This window comes from Heptranchias perlo, chromosome 4, assembly GCF_035084215.1.
Source record: "Heptranchias perlo isolate sHepPer1 chromosome 4, sHepPer1.hap1, whole genome shotgun sequence".
NCBI classification, from domain to species: Eukaryota; Metazoa; Chordata; class Chondrichthyes; order Hexanchiformes; family Hexanchidae; genus Heptranchias; species Heptranchias perlo.
Genome location: NC_090328.1, coordinates 3,556,361 through 3,576,769, shown reverse-complemented (window position 1 = coordinate 3,576,769; position 20,409 = coordinate 3,556,361). Strand labels below are relative to the sequence as shown.

The 20,409-nt window shown below is 51.1% G+C and overlaps 1 protein-coding gene across 3 annotated transcripts in view; it reads right to left on the bottom strand.

Annotated features, from left to right (window-relative positions):
* Nucleotides 1-20,409, bottom strand: part of LOC137320692 (FYN-binding protein 1) — a 210,890-nt gene that overhangs the window by 46,333 nt on the left and 144,148 nt on the right. For all 3 annotated transcript variants that reach the window (XM_067982380.1, XM_067982382.1, XM_067982381.1), the window contains exons 4-10: nt 19,801-19,880; nt 18,994-19,031; nt 16,140-16,186; nt 15,035-15,161; nt 4,934-5,093; nt 2,968-3,130; nt 456-487 (exon numbers count right to left, since the gene is read on the bottom strand). In XM_067982380.1, the coding sequence (XP_067838481.1) occupies nt 456-487; nt 2,968-3,130; nt 4,934-5,093; nt 15,035-15,161; nt 16,140-16,186; nt 18,994-19,031; nt 19,801-19,880 (647 nt within the window). The remainder of the gene's footprint in view (nt 1-455; nt 488-2,967; nt 3,131-4,933; nt 5,094-15,034; nt 15,162-16,139; nt 16,187-18,993; nt 19,032-19,800; nt 19,881-20,409) is intronic.

Sequence of the window (20,409 nt, the reverse complement as noted above, 5' to 3'; positions counted from 1 at the left end):
TGTCTCTCCCCACAGCAATGGGATGGGGAAGAACGAAGCTGAAGTGGTCTGTAACCGTGAGCTGACAGCTGAAATGAAATAGCTGCTATTGAAATGTCTGCCACGTATTCTCTCCTCTCTGCAAAGGTGCACTGTGGAGGTGATGGGAGTCGATTCATTTTGCTTTCACTCAGTGGGTCTTTCCAGCAGATTAATGACCAGGATGCTCCACAGTTAGTACAGACTGGTTCTCTCAGCCAAATATTAGTGGCTGTGATGTATTTAATACAAGTTCATGGGATTGGAAATTGGTTGGGAGGTAGGAGACAGAGAGTAGGGATAGTTTAAGGACTTTGGCTTTACAAAGTGTGAGGAGACAATTCGAAAAGTGTTGACACATTCCAAGTATAAGATGCAGAGGTAGAATGTGATGTCCAAAATAGGGAATGGCAGTGTGCTGATTATCTCATACTCACCACACCCTCCAGCACCGCTGCTCCCGGTACCCCTGGAGAACACAAAGGAAGGAAGATCCAAAGTCAGCAATAGTTTGAGACAGAATAAAAAAAAGTGGCACCTTACAAATCCCTTTTAGTGATGATGAAGTATGAAAGGAGGCTGCACCTCTGACGGCTTATTGTCAACTAGAGATAAGGATGCATTTACACTTGTGCTGCACGTGTTACCTTCAGGCCAATGTGTGTCCTGGAGCATTGCACTGATTTATACTGCACGGAGGGTCAACCTGAGTATAATCATTGCTGGGCTGTGAAATGGGTCTGGGGTGGTCCAAAGTGGCTCATTTTCTTTGGGTGTCTGACACATACAGAACCTCATCATTATGCTTAAATGGTTCTCCAAACCAAGCTGCTGAGAGATCCAGGTAGAGTTTTTGTTTGCCCAAAATGGAGTGCACACTCTTCTATAGGGACGTATCCAAGTCTAGAGACCTTTGCCACATTACATAGTATTACATAGAATTTACAGCACAGAAACAGGCCGTTCTGCCCAACTGGTCCATGCTGGTATTTATGCTCCACACAAGCATAAGAACATAAGAACATAAGAAATAGGAGCAGGAGTAGGCCAATCGGCCCCTCGAGCCTGAACCGCCATTCAATAAGATCATGGCTGATCTGATCCCAACCTCAAATCTAAATTCATGTCCAATTTCCTGCCCGTTCCCCGTAACCCCTAAATTCCCTTTACTTCTAGGAAACTGTCTATTTCTGTTTTAAATATAAAAGCCTCCTCCTCCCTCCCTACTTCATGGAACACAATCAGCATATCCTTCTATTTCTTTCTCCCTCATGTGTTTATCTAACTTCCCCTTAAATTCATCTATACTATTCACATCAACTACTCCTTGTGGTAACGAGTTCCACATTCTAACCACTCACTGGGTAAAGAAGTTTCTCCTGAATTCCTTATTGGATTTATTGGTGACTATCTTATATTTATGGCCCCTAGTTTTGGACTCGACATGCTGGCAGGGGCAAGGTTTAGGAACCCCCATGTGTGCACTTGGATACTGTTGGAGTTTAACCAGCTAACATTGCCAGCCCAGAGCACCAATGATCTTCCTGCTGCATGTCCAGCCAGGACCATGCTACCCATTAAGGCAGGGGTGTCCAACCTTTAAGGAGTTGAGGTCAGACACACATGCCAAGACAAGAAATGAAAACCTCCATACACAAAAAAGTGAGAAATCCCATTGTACAAAAAAATGCAAGATCTCCCATATGCAAATAAAGCAAGACCCCTCCCCATAAGTGAGATCCCTTACGCATAAGATTCCAATACAAAAATCTGCAAGACACCGACATGCAAAAATTTCAAGCCCCTCCTATACAAAATATTGAAGCATTCTCCCCCCCTTCCCCCCAATGACCCCTTCGTTATCCTATCCACTCTCCCTGTTTCCCTCCCGTCCTTTTCCCCTCCTTTCCTCCCTGTGCTTCCACCCCATCCTTTTCCTTCTTCAAAGCTTGAAAACTTGGAAGCTTCAGCTCTTTAAATTTCCTGGGCCTACAGGACTGGTAATGTCTAGGCCCCAGGCTCCGGAATTCCCTCCCTAAACCCCTCGACTTCCCTCTCTTCCTCAAAACTCACCTCTTTGACCTTTGGCTTGCTGTCCGATTTCTAGCTTACCCCTCTGTGAAGTGCCCTGCGATGTTTTTCTACGTTAATGGCGCCAATATAAATGCAAGTTGTTGCTGTTGTTACCCGGAGTAGGCATCAGATTACTGAGTCCTGCCATGGAGGTTTGACTTGGTTCCAATCTTCCAAAGTAAGTAACATGCAAAGAACTGGGGTCACCTGTTATATGCAGCATATTTGGTGGATCCAGGGCATGTACGACTGAGCCTGGCTTCAGAATGGGGTACATGGTCCTCAGCCATCCCACCCACCAACTCCCCAGTTCACGTAGGTGAAGCAAACGGAAGGCTCTTCAGTCTAGTTCCTGTTGATCATGTCAATAAGTACAAATTCCGCCACAAATTGAGCGTCGGACCAGCAGTGATTCAATATCTCATTCAGAGAGGGGTCAGAGAATACGGGGAATAGTAACATCCAGGGGCGATTTTTACCCCGACCTGCCTGGTGGAAGCCGGGTGGGTGGGCTGTTAAAATGCCCCGGATCACTTACCCACCGATTTCCCACCCGCTTCAGGCCGATCCTGATTTTAACCTGCTCTTCTGAGCAGCTGGAAAAGGCACCCCTCTGAAGCCAGCGAGGTCCTTCTTTAATTAGGCAGATCAGGGCCCCGTGATGTCTGCGGGCCCCGGCCCCAATATTAACTCTGGCCTGAGTGGGGAAGCCAGGTGGAGACGGCGGGAAGATCCGGGACTAGAAGAGGCCATTCAAGGTAAGTTTTTGTTTACTTTCCTTGTGGGACCAGGAAGAGCAGGATGAAAAACACTTGGACTTAAATGTACGAACTCTGAAAGTCTAACTCCGTGCATGGGGGTGGGGGGTTTCCTTACATGCTGATGTCATCGTTTGCTCCGACATCGTCGTAGAGTTCCTGATCTTGGACTGGTTGCCTTGTGGTGTGGGCAATGGGCACGGAATCTTTGGGTCTGGCAGATGCTTTCTTCTTTATCTCGTCATAATCGACATCCACACACGTCACCTTAATGTACCCATCTGCAAAAGAGGAGACGGAGAAAAGATTGCTTAATGGATGAATTGCAGTGACACAGAGACCCAGGGCTTTACAGCACCAAGGTAATCAGCACCAGTGGTTCCATTTTCCAGTGATGATGGGGTCCCAGTTGCTACAGAGAGGCACTGAGCACTGTCCAGGGACCTACCTCTCTTTGTCTCATCTGAAAGACGACACCTCTGACAGTGCACCTCTCCCTCAGTACCACACTGGGAGTTGTCAGCCTGGATTATGCGCTCAAGTCTCTGGAGTGGGCCTTCAAACCTCGTCCTTCTGACTCAGAGGCGAGAGTCATTTTTCATGGTTTATAACTCCAGACTTTGTCACTCACAAAAAGGTCCAGTTTAATTGGTCTGCCATTTCCTTACTTGGAGCGCCTGTCTCCACAGAATCACTTCAGGAATGGTATCAGCAATGGGATAGTTTGTAGTTTCATAGTAGATACAGCACAGGAGGGGGCCATTCAGCCCATCGCAGCTGTGCCGGCTCTTTGAAAGAGCTAGCCAATTAGTCCCATTCCCCCCCCTGATCTTTCCCCACAGCCCTGTAAATGTTTTCCCTTCAAGTATTTATCCAATTCCCTTTCAGGCAGCGCGTTCCAGATCAGAACTCGCTGCGTAAAAAAATGTCTCCTCATCTCCCCTCTGGTTCTTTTGCCAATCACCTTAAATCTGTGTCCTCTGGTTACCGACCCTCCTGCCACTGGGAACAGTTTCTCCTTATTTACTCCATCAAACCTTTGATGATTTTAAACACCTCTATTAAATCTCCCCTTAACCTTCCCTGCTCCAAGGAGAACAACCTGCTTCCAACACCCTTTCAGGCAGTGGATGGAAAACTCCGGGCCTCGTTTATGCCTTGGGTGGTCCCTCCTCTAAATCAGGACCCTCCCTAAAATCGGTCTCTGCCACCTTAAAAGGGGCCTCACCAGCCAGGTAAAATAGCGACTGCTTTGGATGTGAATTTTCTTTCTCTCCAATTGATTTGACAAACATCTGTAGTACCCGTAGATGCCAGCTGTGGGCACTGCCGGTCCACTGGGCTGATGATTTCCAGGTGCACCACGGACAGGGCCCTCACTCAGCAGAACTGCAGCCCCCGGTTCCACACCTGATCTCATTACATTCGTGCACTCGGAATTTTAGTGATTGTTTCAGAAAAGCGAAAATAGTCTGATTCATTGGTTGTTTTAAAAATTTCTGTCTAGGATTTCATCTGTGCTCCCGGCCGGCTTTCCATCTTCCACCCTCCGTAAACTTCAGCTCATCCAAAACTCTGCTGCCCGTATCCTAACTCGCACCGAGTCCCGTTCCCCCATCACCCACTGTGCTCGCTGACCCTCATTGGCTCCCGGTCCGGGAACGCCTCGATTTTAAAATTCTCATCCTTGTTTTCAAATCCCTCCATGGCTTCGCCCCCCTCCCTATCTCTGTAACCTCCTCCAGCCCTACAACCCTCCGAGATCTCTGCGCTCCTCCAATTCTGACCTCTTGCGCATCTTTGATTTCCTTCGCTCCACCATTGGCGGCCGTGCTGCCTGGGCCCTAAGCTCTGGAATTCCCTCCCTAAACCTCTCTACCTCTCTCTCTCCTCCTTTAAGACGCTCCTTAAAAACCTACCTCTTTGACCAAGCTTTTGGTCACCTGTCCTAATATCTCCTTATGTGGCTCATTGTCAAATTTCTGTCCGATTTACACTCTTGTGAAGTGCCTTGGGACATTTACTACATTAAAGGCGCTATGTAAATGCACGTTGTTGTACTGATTTCGCAGTGTCCGACTTACAGGAACCGTCCGGTGTCCTCGCCAGCCACTTGCCCTCGGGGTTGTCCGTGATGCGGATGACCTCGAGGCTCTCGCCCTGCTTGCACGACAGCTCGTTCTTTCCACCTCTGTAGTCCATCGTGACCTTCACATTCTGGATCACTTCAATCGTCCCCGAGAGCTAAAACAAAAGATAGAAGACTCTTACTCCAGTCACTCCAGCCTTCGGAGCGGAGGTGAGGCTCGTAACCTTCCAGCAAGTTCAAACACATCAGCAGTAGGGAGTGGTGGGGGTTGGCGATTTGTGCGAAAGGGTTGGGTTCACCATTCCAAAAACAACCCACCCAAAGAACCAAACTGCCCAGTCCAAAACCTGATAGGAGGCCCCCACCCCACCCCAACTCTGACAGGGTGGATGAGCTGCCTGCAGAGGCCCAATATTGAATGATGAGGTAAACTTAGTGAGCTATATTCATCAATTACTATTGCGCACGTTCTGACTGGAAAAGGAAGGTTGAGAGGTGATATATTTGCTGTTTTTAGGATTCTAAATATTTCAGTGAGCGAGAGGCGAGTGAGAGCGAGTATGGAACAGGCTCCCTAGGGAGACGGTGGAAGCAGTCAGTATTGATTCATTCAAATGCGAATTAGATAGATTTCTTACAGAAAATACCATTTTGGGACACATTATATGAGTAATTTGAGACATGACGTGTGGTGAGTGTAACATGCTAGGGAGGAACAGTTGACTCTGGACCTCTGGTTCCCAAAACTCTCCACCACTGGGGGTTTTCCTCACCTCATGTCTGGGTCTGTTGTAGACTCATTGATAGAGATTGACTGCTATGATTAGTCAACAATTCCACTGTCGTTGCTTCATGCAAGTACCAGGATGGTAGAAGGTGAACTGGATGGACCTTGGTCTTTTCTCATCTAGCAATTCCTATGTTCCTATGTTTAACACGACAGGGAGGGATTCAGCACAGTCAGGCAGAGCCGGCCTGGTGGAGGCCAGAGACTTGGGGCTGCAGTGTTGATAGCCATATCTCTGAATAGTACTGTCTGTGAGCATATCTCCCTATGAGCATGGCTGCTCCCTGGGAGCACATCTCTTCACTGGGAGAACGGCTCCTCGTTGGGAGCAGGGCTCCTCCCATTTGAACATAAGAACATAAGAAATAGGAGCAGGAGTGGGCCATACGGCCCCTCGAGCCTGCTCCACCATTCAATCAGATCATGGCTGATCTTCAACCTCAACTCCATTTTCCTGCCCGATCCCCATATCCCTTGATTCCCTTAGAGTCCAAAAATCTATCGATCTCAGCCTTGAATATACTCAATGACTCAGCATCCACAGCCCTCTGGGGTAGAGAATTCCAAAGATTCACAACCTTCTGAGTGAAGAAATTTCTCCTCATCTCAGTCCTAAATGGCCGACCCCTTATCCTGAGACTATGCCCCCTAGTTCTAGACTCTCCAGCCAGGGGAAACAGCCTCTCAGCATCTACCCTGTCAAGCCTTCTCAGAATCTTATATGTTTCAATGAAATCACCTCTCATTCTTCTAAACTCCAGAGAGTATAGGCCCATTCTACTCAATCTCTCCTCATAGGACAACCCTCTCATCCCAGGAATCAATCTAGTGAACCTTCGTTGCACCGCCTCTAAGGCAAGTATATCCTTCCTTAGGTTAGGAGACCAAAACTGTACACAGTACTCAAGGTGTGGTCTCACCAAAGCCCTGTACAATTGCAGCAAGACTCTTGTATTCCAATCCCCTTGCAATAAAGGCCAACATGCCTTTTGCCTTCTTAACTGCTTGCTGTAGCTGCACGTTAACTTTCTGTGTTTTGTGTACAAGGACACCCAAATCCCTCTGAACTCCAACATTCAATAGTTTCTCACCATTTAAAAAATATTCTGTTTTTCTATTCTTCCTACCAAAGTGAATAACCAAATTATACTCCATCTGCCACCTTCTTGCCCACTCACTTAACCTGTCTATATCCCTTTGCAGACTCTTTGTGTCCTCCTCACAGCTTACTTTCCCACCTAGCTTTGTATAGTCCGCAAACTTGGATACATTACACTTGGTCCCTTCATCTAAGTCATTAATATAGATTGTAAATATCTGAGGCCCAAGCACTGATCCTTGTGGCACCCCACTCGTTACAGCCTGCCAACCTGAGAATGACCCGATTATTCCTACTCTCTGTTTTCTGTCTGTTAATATTGGAAAATGTGAGGTTATGCACTTTGGCAGGAAAAATCAGAGAGCAAGTTATTTTCTTAATGGCGAGAGACTGGAAAGTACTGCAGTACAAAGGGATCTGGGGGTCCTAGTGCAAGAAAATCAAAAAGTTGGTATGCAGGTGCAGCAGGTGATCAAGAAAGCCAACGGAATGTTGGCTTTTATTGCTAGGGGGATAGAATATAAAAACAAGGAGGTATTGCTGCAGTTATATAAGGTATTGGTGAGACCGCACCTGGAATACTGCATACAGTTTTGGTCTCCATACTTAAGAAAAGACATACTTGCTCTCGAGGCAGTACAAAGAAGGTTCACTCGGTTAATCCCGGGGATGAGGGGGCGGACATATGAGGAGAGGTTGAGTAGATTGGGACTCTACTCATTGGAGTTCAGAAGAATGAGAGGCGATCTTATTGAAACATATAAGATTGTGAAGGGTCTTGATCGGGTGGATGCAGTAAGGATGTTCCCAAAGATGGGTGAAACTAGAACTAGGGGGCATAATCTTAGAATAAGGGGCTGCTCTTTCAAAACTGAGATGAGGAGAAACTTCTTCACTCAGAGGGTGGTCGGTCTGTGGAATTTGCTGCCCCAGGAAGCTGTGGAAGCTACATCATTAAATAAATTTAAAACAGAAACAGACAGTTTCCTAGAAGTAAAGGGAATTAGGGGTTATGGGGAGCGGGCAGGAAATTGGACATGAAGCTGAGTTCGGATCGGTCAATGCCCTGTGGGTGGCGGAGAGGGCCCAGGGGCTATGTGGCCGGGTCCTGCTCCGACTTCTTGTGTTCTTTAGATTTGTGGTTGGGATCAGATCAGCCATGATCTTATTGAATGGCGGAGCAGGCTCGAGGGGCCGATTGGCCTACTCCTGCTCCTATTTCTTATGTTCTTATGTTAACCAATCCTCAATCCTTGCTAATAGATTACCCTCAACCCCATGAGCCCTTATCTTGCGTAACAACCTTTTATGTGGCATCTCAACAAGTGCCTTTTGAAAATCCAAATATACGACATCCACTGATTCCCCTTTATCTACCCTGCTAGTTACACCCTCAAAAAACTCTAATACATTTTTCAAACACAATTTCCTTTCCATAAAACCAAGTTGACTCTGCCTAATCATATTATGATTTTCTAAGTGCCCTGTGAGCACGGCCCCTCTGTGAGCGCGGCCCCTCTGTGAGCGCGGCCCCTCGCTGTGAGCACGGCCCCTCTGTGAGCACGGCCCCCTCGCTGTGAGCACGGCCCCTCGCTGTGAGCACGGCCCCTCTGTGAGCGCGGCCCCTCTGTGAGCGCGGCCCCTCGCTGTGAGCACGGCCCCTCGCTGTGAGCACGGCCCCTCTGTGAGCGCGGCCCCGCTGTGAGCGCGGCCCCTCGCTGTGAGCACGGCCCCTCGCTGTGAGCACGGCCCCTCGCTGTGAGCACGGCCCCTCTGTGAGCGCGGCCCCTCTGTGAGCGCGGCCCCTCTGTGAGCGCGGCCCCTCTGTGAGCGCGGCCCCTCTGTGAGCACGGCCCCTCTGTGAGCGCGGCCCCTCTGTGAGCACGGCCCCTCTGTGAGCACGGCCCCTCTGTGAGCACGGCCCCTCGCTGTGAGCACGGCCCCTCGCTGTGAGCACGGCCCCTCGCTGTGAGCACGGCCCCTCTGTGAGCACGGCCCCTCTGTGAGCACGGCCCCTCTGTGAGCACGGCCCCTCTGTGAGCTCGGGCCCCTCTGTGAGCGCGGCCCCTCTGTGAGCGCGGCCCCTCGCTGTGAGCACGGCCCCTCTGTGAGCACGGCCCCTCTGTGAGCACGGCCCCTCGCTGTGAGCACGGCCCCTCTGTGAGCACGGCCCCTCGCTGTGAGCGCGGCCCCTCTGTGAGCACGGCCCCTCGCTGTGAGCACGGCCCCTCGCTGTGAGCGCGGCCCCTCTGTGAGCACGGCCCCTCGCTGTGAGCGCGGCCCCTCTGTGAGCACGGCCCCTCGCTGTGAGCACGGCCCCTCGCTGTGAGCACGGCCCCTCTGTGAGCACGGCCCCTCGCTGTGAGCACGGCCCCTCGCTGTGAGCACGGCCCCTCGCTGTGAGCACGGCCCCTCTGTGAGCGCGGCCCCTCGCTGTGAGCGCGGGCCCCTCGCTGTGAGCACGGCCCCTCTGTGAGCACGGCCCCTCTGTGAGCACGGCCCCTCTGTGAGCACGGCCCCTCGCTGTGAGCGCGGCCCCTCTGTGAGCACGGCCCCTCTGTGAGCACGGCCCCTCGCTGTGAGCGCGGCCCCTCTGTGAGCACGGCCCCTCGCTGTGAGCACGGCCCCTCGCTGTGAGCACGGCCCCTCGCTGTGAGCACGGCCCCTCGCTGTGAGCACGGCCCCTCGCTGTGAGCACGGCCCCTCTGTGAGCACGGCCCCTCTGTGAGCACGGCCCCTCGCTGTGAGCACGGCCCCTCGCTGTGAGCACGGCCCCTCTGTGAGCACGGCCCCTCGCTGTGAGCGCGGCCCCTCTGTGAGCGCGGCCCCTCGCTGTGAGCACGGCCCCTCTGTGAGCACGGCCCCTCGCTGTGAGCACGGGCCCCTCGCTGTGAGCGCGGCCCCTCGCTGTGAGCACGGCCCCTCTGTGAGCACGGCCCCTCTGTGAGCACGGCCCCTCTGTGAGCGCGGCCCCTCGCTGTGAGCACGGCCCCTCTGTGAGCACGGCCCCTCTGTGAGCACGGCCCCTCTGTGAGCACGGCCCCTCTGTGAGCACGGCCCCTCTGTGAGCACGGCCCCTCGCTGTGAGCGCGGGCCCCTCTGTGAGCACGGCCCCTCGCCGTGAGCGCTGGGCCCCTCTGTGAGCGCGGGCCCCTCGCCGTGAGCGTGGGCCCCTCGCCGTGAGCGCGGGCCCCTCGCCGTGAGCGCGGGCCCCTCGCCGTGAGCGCGGGCCCCTCGCCGTGAGCTCGGGCCCCTCTGTGAGCACGGCCCCTCGCCATGAGCGCGGGCCCCTCGCCGTGAGCTCGGGCCCCTCTGTGAGGACGGCCCCTCGCCGTGAGCGCGGGCCCCTCGCCGTGAGCGCTGGGCTCCTCGCCGTGAGCGATGGGCCCCTCTGTGAGCGCGGGCCCCTCGCTGTGAGTGCGGGCCCCTCTGTGAGCGCGGGCCCCTCGCTGTGAGCGCGGGCCCCTCTGTGAGCGCGGGCCCCTCGCTGTGAGCGCGGGCCCCTCGCTGTGAGCTTGGGCCCCTCTGTGAGCACGGCCCCTCGCCGTGAGCGCGGGCCCCTCGCCGTGAGCTCGGGCCCCTCGCTGTGAGCGCTGGGCCCCTCTGTGAGCGCGGGCCCTTCGCTGTGAGCGCGGGCCCCTCTGTGAGCGCGGGCCCCTCGCTGTGAGCGCGAGCCCCTCGCTGTGAGCGCGAGCCCCTCTGTGAGCGCGAGCCCCTCTGTGAGCGCTGGGCCCCTCTGTGAGCACTGGGCCCCTCTGTGAGCACGAGCCCCTCTGTGAGCGCTGGGCCCCTCTGTGAGCGCTGGGCCCCTCTGTGAGCGCTGGGCCCCTCTGTGAGCGCTGGGCCCCTCTGTGAGCGCTGGGCCCCTCTGTGAGCGCTGGGCCCCTCGCTGTGAGCGCGGGCCCCTCGCTGTGAGCGCTGGGCCCCTCTGTGAGCGCTGGGCCCCTCTGTGAGCGCGAGCCCCTCTGTGAGCGCTGGGCCCCTCTGTGAGCGCGAGCCCCTCTGTGAGCGCTGGGCCCCTCTGTGAGCGCGAGCCCCTCTGTGAGCGCTGGGCCCCTCTGTGAGCGCTGGGCCCCTCGCTGTGAGCGCGGGCCCCTCTGTGAGCGCTGGGCCCCTCTGTGAGCGCTGGGCCCCTCGCTGTGAGCGCGGGCCCCTCTGTGAGCGCTGGGCCCCTCTGTGAGCGCTGGGCCCCTCTGTGAGCGCGAGCCCCTCTGTGAGCGCTGGGCCCCTCTGTGAGCGCGAGCCCCTCTGTGAGCGCTGGGCCCCTCTGTGAGCGCGAGCCCCTCTGTGAGCGCGGGCCCCTCTGTGAGCGCGGGGCCCCTCTGTGAGCGCTGGGCCCCTCTGTGAGCGCGAGCCCCTCTGTGAGCGCGGGGCCCCTCTGTGAGCGCTGGGCCCCTCGCTGTGAGCGCGGGCCCCTCGCTGTGAGCGCGGGCCCCTCGCTGTGAGCGCTGGGCCCCTCTGTGAGCGCAGATATATTTATAACACAAATGCTGACTTGCAGGGCTCGGCTGATTAGCCAATCGTGCTACTTACTTGCAGTCTAATAATATAAAGAATAAGGAAGTACATTTGGCCTTCCTGTGTGTGGCAGTGCATTGACTATAATGTCCTTTTGATCAAAGCAATGCAAATTTTAATCTTTTGTAAAGGTTCACCTGAAGGTTAGACAGTATTGTTCACAGTCCATGTTGCATGCAACCCATTGATAATCTGATACTTGCATGATTTATAGGAGGAACAAACTCATGGAGTGAGGACTGAAAAGACCAATAATTTCAATAGAAACAGATAACCAACATAAGGAGCTAAGTTACTGAATTTTAGAGGGTTGCTGGGTGCTGGAATGGGTTAACACACTGTCCTTTCACCTCTGGGGATCAAGGTTCAAACCCTGTCCGGACCGATGGGACTACGGTCTCCCCGTCTGTTGTCTGTAACAGTCCCGTGTGAAATGAGTTTAGCCGGTCTCAGCCCAGCTTCTACAGAGCATTGCAGAGAAATTCAACCACCGCCAGCAGGATTTGGACATTTAGCTGAGCACGGGTGTGAGATTTTTGGACCATTTAAATAAATGCTTGGAAATTGTGCACTAGGATTGTCCTGGAGTCTCCAGGAATGAAAGATTTATCTCCTGGACACTGCTGCGAGCAAACCCCGGGAGCAAAATCGTAGGGGCATTAAAGAACAATGTACGTTCTTAAAATTTTCTTTGAACACTTTTGTTTATTAGTTATAAAAATATCGGAGATGGGGGAGAAACGGCTGTTTGACCGGGGCGGAGCGGTTGGAGGTGGGAGGTCATGTGATGAACCCTCCAGGAATGCGTCCAACCAGAGTTGACAGCCCCCTAGTGCTGACCCAAATTTCCGGTACGTGCTTTGGCGAGCCAGGCTCCACACCGCGAGCAGCAAGTGGGAAAATGGCTCCAAATATTTGGTGTCGATGAAGGCTTTTTTTGTTCGAAGAAAGTAGAGATTTTTTTTTTAAATGGGAGCGGCTGCTGGAAACCTGAAATGAAGACAGAAAAGCGCAAACCGGTCAGCAGCTGAAAGGGAAAACACAGCTTGGGAGCTGAGTCCTGGATGGAGAATCTACACCCGAAACTTTAACCAGTCTCTTCTTAAGCCGTTGATTGAGGTGCTGTGCGTTCCCAACACTCTCCATCAGGGGTCACTGGGCAGTGGGATTGTCTCTTTTTTTTGCCTCTCCCGGGCGATTAGATGGCTGCAGGGTGGGGGTTTGGGGCGTGGGGTAGGGAGAGTGGGAGGAAGTGTTTAGTCATGATGCTTCAGCCATCGTAAGCATGGGGCAGGCTCGATGGACCAGCTGGTCTTTTCCTGCCCACCAGTTTTGTATTTTCATATGTCCTTTCCATTTTTGTTAGATGTAGTAACCCCTTTGTTATATCGCCAAGGCACCTATATCACCCACAACCTCCACCACCTAGAAGGACAAGGGCAGCAGGTGCATGGGAACAACACCACCTGCACGTTCCCCTCCAAGTCACACACCATCCCCACTTGGACAAATATCGGCCGTTCCTTCATCGTCGCTGGGTCAAAATCCAGGAACTCCCTTCCTAACAGCACTGTGGGAGAACCTTCACCACACGGACTGCAGCGGTTCAAGAAGGCGGCTCACCACCACCTTCTCGAGGGGCAACTGGGGATGGGCAATAAATGCCGGCCTCGCCAGCGACGCCCACATCCCCAGAACGAATAAACAAAAAATCTTGCTTGCTGCCTGAAAATCTGTCTGCTGTAGTATACGACAGACATTCCAAATAGAAGGGAGCCTGTTCTAATGACTCAATGGTAGTCAGCACCTCTGAGCCGTTTGGACCAAGGAGGGTCCGGATTCTATCCTCGGTCTGTGCCGACTGAGCTGATCACAGCTGGGACTGCAGTGAGAGGCCTTACAATTGGACGTGGCACCCCCTGAATTAGGGAGAGGACCTCTGCTCCTGACCTCTGCCCGGTGACCCCTGCTGGAAAGTGCCCGTGTGTGGGTGTGGAGATCGGGGTGAGGACAGGGTCGAGCACAGGTGTGATGACTCCCCCCCTTCACAGCCAGATGGCCTGGCAGCATTCCTTGTCATGGTTCACACTCTGGGGCGAGCTTTGGAGGGTGCCAGGCACAGGATGGAGCTGGAAGCCTGTGGCCAGTGGGGTACCACAGGGATCGGTGCTGGGTCCCTTGCTGTTTGTGGTCTACATTAATGACTTGGATATGAATGTAAAAGGTATGATCAGTAAGTTCGCTGATGATACAAAAGATTGGTAGGGTGGTAAATAGCGAGGAGGATAGCCTCAGTCTGCAGGACGATATAGATGGGTTGGTCAGATGGGCGGAACAGTGGCAAATGGAATTTAACCCGGAAAAGTGCGAGGTGATGCACTTTGGAGGGACTAACAAGGCAAGGGAATACACAATGAATGGGAGGACCCTAGGCAAGACAGAGGGTCAGAGGGATCTTGGTGTGCAAGTTCACAGATCCCTGAAGGCGGCGGAACAGGTAGATAAGGTGGTAAAGAAGGCATATGGGATACTTGCCTTTATTAGCCGAGGCATAGAATATAAGAGCAAGGAGGTTATGATGGAGCTGTATAAAACACTGGTTAGGCCACAGCTGGAGTACTGTGTGCAGTTCTGGTCGCCACACTACAGGAAGGATGTGATCGCTTTGGAGAGGGTGCAGAGGAGATTCACCAGGATGTTACCAGGGCTGGAGCGCTTCAGCTATGAAGAGAGACTGGGAAGATTGGGTTTGTTTTCCTTGGAGCAGAGGAGGCTGAGGGGGGACATGATTGAGGTGTACAAAATTATGAGGGGCACAGATAGGATGGATATGAAGGAGCTTTTTCCCTTCGTTGAGGGTTCTATAACAAGGGGACATAGATTCAAGGTAAAAGGCGGGAGGTTTAGAGGGGATTTGAGAAAGAACTTTTTCACCCAGAGGGTGGTTGGAGTCTGGAACTCACTGCCTGAAAGGGTTGTGGAGGCAGGAACCCTCACAACATTCAAGAAGCATTTGGATGAGCACTTGAAATGCCATAGCATACAAGGCTACGGACCAAATGCTGGAATATGGGATTAGAGTAGACAGGGCTGATGGCCAGCGCGGACACGATGGGCCGAAGGGCCTCTATCCGTGCTGTATAACTCTATGACTCTAAGGTTTCAGCGCAGACAGGGTGCAAAAAGAGAAAGGAGTCCCTGCCCACACTAACAGGTGAGGGGCATTGTGCACAGACAGAAGGGGTTCTGCAGCCACACTAATATAAGATAATTGGCAAATTTAAGATAACTGGCAAAAGAACCAGAGGGGGGGATGCGGAGACTTTTTTTTTAACGCAGCGAGTTGTGATGATCTGGAATTCACTGCCTGAAAGGGCGGTGGAAGCAGATTCAATAATAACTTTCAAAAGGGAATTGGATAAATACTTGACAAGGAAAATATTGCAGGTCAATGGGGAAAGAGCAGGGGGAGTGGGACTAATCGGCTAGCTCTATCAAAGAGCCGGCACAGGCACGATGGGCTGAATGGCCTCCTCCTGTGCTGTAAGATTCTATATCCATCAGACATCCCATGCAGAGAGAAACGAGCATTAATTGAGAAGTGGCTCATTCTCTAAGGATCAGTTTTCTGTTAACATCTATTATTTTGAGCTGATCAGCTGATGGTATTAAATTGAAGCAATGCTCATCACCTTGAACTTCTTCCTCATCTCCTGCTCTTTCTTTTCTTTCTCTTTCTGCTCCTTTCTCTCCTGCTCTTGTCTCTTCTTCTCCTCCTTATCCCGTTTCTTCTCTTGCTCTTTCAGTTCCTTTAGCGACCTTTATTTAAATAAAAGGATAGAGAATGAAAAGGATCTGGAAATAGATTGTGTAACAAATCCCTCCGAGCAAAAACAATTCAAGTGGTTTAATTAGAACCGAGCCTGGGTCGTAGTGAGGGCAAGAGTTGGAGCACGGGTTGGGGGGGGGGAGGGAGGGGTGAGGTGCCTCTGATTATACTCGAACGGAAGGCCAATTTAGGAAAGGGTAAGAAAGGTCGGAGAGGTGAGACAGAAGGACCACCATTCTCCAGATGGAGACGGGATGGGATGTGGAATCAGGGCTCAAGTTCTACAGAATAAAATTCTTTGAAAACTTCAGTAGCAAACATTCTCCCATCACTGGACACAAAAGTGTTTGGAAATATGACCTTTGGTCTCAGGTCTTCATAGGCCAAAGACCATTCTATTCAAAGCCGGATCAGTCTCTGGGATCAGTAAAAGTGACCATGAAGCTGTTGGATTGTGGTAAAAACCCGACTGGTTCACTAATGTCCCTGTGGGGAAGGAAACCTGCCGTCCTTACCCGGTCTGGGCCTATATGTGACTCCAGTCCCCACACCAACGTGGTTGACTCTCAACAGCCCTCAGAAGTGGCCAAGCAAGCCACTTAGTTGTAGCTGTTAAAAAAGAATGCCCATCACCACCTTCTCAGGGCAACCAGGGATGGGCTATAGATGCCGTCCTTGCCAGTGATGCCCAGATCCAGGGAATGGACAAAACAAAATCCCACTGGAGAAAGGAATATTGTGGCAGTGTGGGATAGAGACGACAGAATAAGGGGCTGTGCAATCCTACGAGTGAAGGAGAATCACCGAGTCATCAATGCAGTAAGCAACATATAATCTGTATCCATGGCTCCTTTCTGTTTACACCACACATTACATTACACAATGTAATGGATGGGAAATATCTACAGTGTTGCCTACGTCCCAAGAACAACTGAAACATCGCATTCAGTTCAAAGGTTAAACTGTACCTGTAGCTGTCCAAATCTTCATACATTTCTCCATCTGAATCATCTTTCTGAAATCAAACAAAGCAATTTCTCCATGATTTTAAATCCTCCTGCCCCAGGACACCCCCAAAACACCCCCCCACCCCAGACACACACACAGAAAGACATACATACACACGCACTCACACAGACACACACACAGAAAGACATACACACACACACACACACACAGACACACACACAGAAAGACATACACACACACACACACACACAGACACACACACAGAAAGACATACACACACACACACACACAGACACACACACAGAAAGACATACATACACACGCACTCACACAGACACACACACAGAAAGACATACACACACACACACACACAGAAAGACATACATACACACGCACTCACACAGACACACACACAGAAAGACATACACACACACACACACACACACACACAGAAAGACATACATACACACGCACTCACACAGACATGCACAGACACTCACTCACATACACACACACATGCATGTACACAGAAATGCACACAGACTGACACCCCCCCCCCCAACACACACAGAAATATACTTATGCAAACACACATACACACACTTGTGTTCTGTGGTGGAATTCATGCTCTGGTGCGGAGCTCGTGCTCCAGGATGGAGCTTGTGTTCTCTGAGCTGATGGTCAGTGCTGGACCTCGTGTTTATGGCAGATTTTATATTCAATGACAGAGCCTCTGTTCTGTGACGGAGCTAGTGTTTTGTGTGGTTCTGTGATGGAGCTCGTGTTTCGTGTGGTTCTATGACGGAGCTAGTGTTTGGTGTGGTTCTGTGACGGAGCTAGTGTTTGGTGTGGTTCTGTGACAGAGCTAGTGTTTCGTGTGGTTCTGTGACGGAGCTTGTGTTGGATGTGGTTCTGTGACGGAGCTAGTGTTTGGTGTGGTGGTTCTGTGATGACACTTGAGCTCTGTAACTGATCTCATATTGTCTGATAGAGCCTGTGACGGAGCTACTGTTTGGCGTGTTTCTGCAACGGAGCTAGTTTCTCGTGGGGTCCTGTGATGGAGCAAGTGCTTCATGGGGTTCTGTGACAGAGCTAGTGTTTCATGGGGTCCTGAGATGGAGCTGATGTTTTGTGTGGTTCTGTGACGGAGCTAGTGCTTCGTGGGGTTCTGTGACGGAGCTAGTGTTTTGTGTGGTTCTGTGACGGAGCTAGTGTTTTGTGTGGTTCTGTGACGGAGCTAGTGTTTTGTGTGGTTCTGTGACAGAGCTAGTGTTTCATGGGGTCCAGAGATGGAGCTGATGTTTTGTGTGGTTCTGTGACGGAGCTAGTGCTTCGTGGGGTTCTGTGACGGAGCTAGTGTTTTGTGTGGTTCTGTGACGGAGCTAGTGTTTTGTGTGGTTCTGTGACGGAGCTTGTGTTTGGTGTGGTTCTGTGACGGAGCTAGTGTTTTGTGTGGTTCTGTGATGGATCTGGTGTTTTGTGTGGTTCTGTGACGGAGCTAGTGTTTGGTGTGGTTCTGTGATGGATCTAGTGTTTTGTGTGGTTCTGTGACGGAGCTAGTGTTTGTGTGGTTCTGTGATGGATCTGGTGTTTTGTGTGGTTCTGTGACGGAGCTAGTGTTTGTGTGGTTCTGTGATGGATCTGGTGTTTTGTGTGGTTCTGTGACGGAGCTAGTGTTTGTGTGGTTCTGTGATGGATCTAGTGTTTTGCGTGGTTCTGTGACGGAGCTAGTGTTTGTGTGGTTCTGTGATGGATCTGGTGTTTTGTGTGGTTCTGTGACGGAGCTAGTGTTTGTGTGGTTCTGTGACGGAGCTAGTGTTTGTGTGGTTCTGTGACGGAGCTAGTGTTTGTGTGGTTCTGTGATGGATCTGGTGTTTTGTGTGGTTCTGTGACGGAGCTAGTGTTTGTGTGGTTCTGTGACGGAGCTAGTGTTTGTGTGGTTCTGTGACGGAGCTAGTGTTTGTGTGGTTCTGTGACGGAGCTAGTGTTTGTGTGGTTCTGTGACGGAGCTAGTGTCTTTTGATTGAGCTGTGATCTTGACAGAAGTCATGTTTTGTGATTAGATGCAAGTTCTGTGACAGAACACTTGTTCTCTGACAAATTCGAAATGTGGATTCCATGAAGCAGGACTAAAGGAATTAAATGTAAGATTACTCCTATCATGCAGGAGGATCAAAATAAAATTACCTGGAATATCTGAAAGGGAGAGGAGGAGAGTATCTCAGAGTAACGCCGACCTTTATCTGTTGTAAACAATTTTACAACACCAAGTTATAGTCCAACAAATTTATTTTAAATTCCACAAGCTTTCGGAGGCTTCCTCCTTCCTCAGGTGAACGATATGGTTTCCACACCGTTCACCTGAGGAAGGAGGAAGCCTCCGAAAGCTTGTGGAATTTAAAATAAATTTGTCGGACTATAACTTGGTGTTGTAAAATTGTTTACAATTGTCAACCCCTGTCCATCACCGGCATCTCCACATCATGACCTTTATCTGGGGGAGCCTCAGCATTAAAGACTCCTGTCAATGACGGAGTCTCCCTAGCAGGACCCTTTATACAGAGGTAGTCAGGAACCTCCCTATCTGTATGTGATAAAGGTTTGTTTGCTATTTAAACAAAACAATCAGTGAGTTTGTCACCGAATGCGCAAAAGTGAATTCTGAACGTGACCTTCAGGTTTCACAGTACGAAATGGCTGCCCGTGTTTACATGGCGTTGCAGGATCACGGGAATAGCGACTAACATTGTTAGACTTTAGCCGTCGGGACATCTGCCTACCTGCCCAAGAGCTGGTGGACATGTGAGCTTCATTACCGTGACTCTGGGATCACACAAGAAATGGAAATCTTACCTCCTCTGGACAGTTGGAAGCTGCCTGAATCTTGCGATCTGAAATGGTAAAAGTTACGGGGGTGAAACGTGTAAATAAATCATAAATAATACAGATTCCTCAAGCTGAGAATTCCAGATTGACCCTCCAGACTGTGTGCATTCTGTCCGTCTATCCACCTCTTTGTCTATCTAATTATCTAGTTTCATCAAGGTGAGTACTGGGGAATGGAACCAGTGACAACCTCATGATTTCCCAGGTCAGGTATGACTCAGGTAAAACTCCTTTTATTCTGCTACAACAACATGCCTCAGCCCTGCCCGAACTGCACCTTCCATTTTCCAATTCAACCATCCTGCAATCTCTCGGATTGAAAATGCCAATTAGTGATGAATTAGGGACAGTGTTGTCTGTGGGGCCCCTGCTCAACAGGGACTGGAATGAAACGACCCAAAAATCATTTTAGATAGGACCTGCACTAATGTGGCTGACTCTTAACTGCCTTTTGAAGTGGCCTAGCAAGCCACTGAGTTGTATCAAACAGAAGAAGGCCCATCACAACCTTCTCAGAGCAACGAGGGATGGGCAATAAATGCCGGCCTTACCAGTGATGTCCACGTCCCCAGAATGGAAACCCCGCCCCCCGCACAGCCAGCGGAGACTTTCAACCCTTTAGTCTGGGCTGGATTTGGATGCATATCCCCGAGGTAAAAGGCCAGTGTCTGACCCACTGCACCACCCAGTCCCTGTTTGCAGTTATCCTGATTTTTATCCATCATCCATTTCTCTCACTTGTTTTTAGAGTCCTCGGTTTGAATGAGTTCTTACCTTCTGCATTCACGGGTGGAAGAGGTGGGGGCACAGCACATGAAATGTCATCATAGTTTTCATCCTCTTCTGTTGTTGGGCTGTCAACAAGAAGGAATATTATACAAGGGAAACACAAAGGGAGCGCGCACCCTTCCCCTTACTGCCTGACCGAGTCGGGCCTTAGAAAAAAATAGGAGCAGGAATAGGCCATTCGGCCCTTCGAGCCTGCTCCGCCATTCTATATGATCATGGCTGATCCTCTATCTCAATACCATATCCCCACTCTCTCCCCATACCCCTTGATGCCTTCTGTGTCTAGAAATCTATCTAGCTCCTTCTTAAATATATTCTTTCTCTGCGAATGCAGGCTGTTATTATAGACTACATTGAGGAAGGTGATACCCTGTGGATCTTAATGTAGCCAGAGTTCCAAAAGGGAAATATAATAGAGGAAGCATTCTTTTGAATACATACAATTAAATAATAGTATCAGCCTGAGTATCCCTTCTCCCCATTGTTCAATGGCTATTGTTATTATGACCAGAATCTTGTGTGTTTTAATACTCACACAGCACTTGTTTAAAAATCACATCTAGAAGCAGTGATTTAGCGCGCTCTGCCTTCACT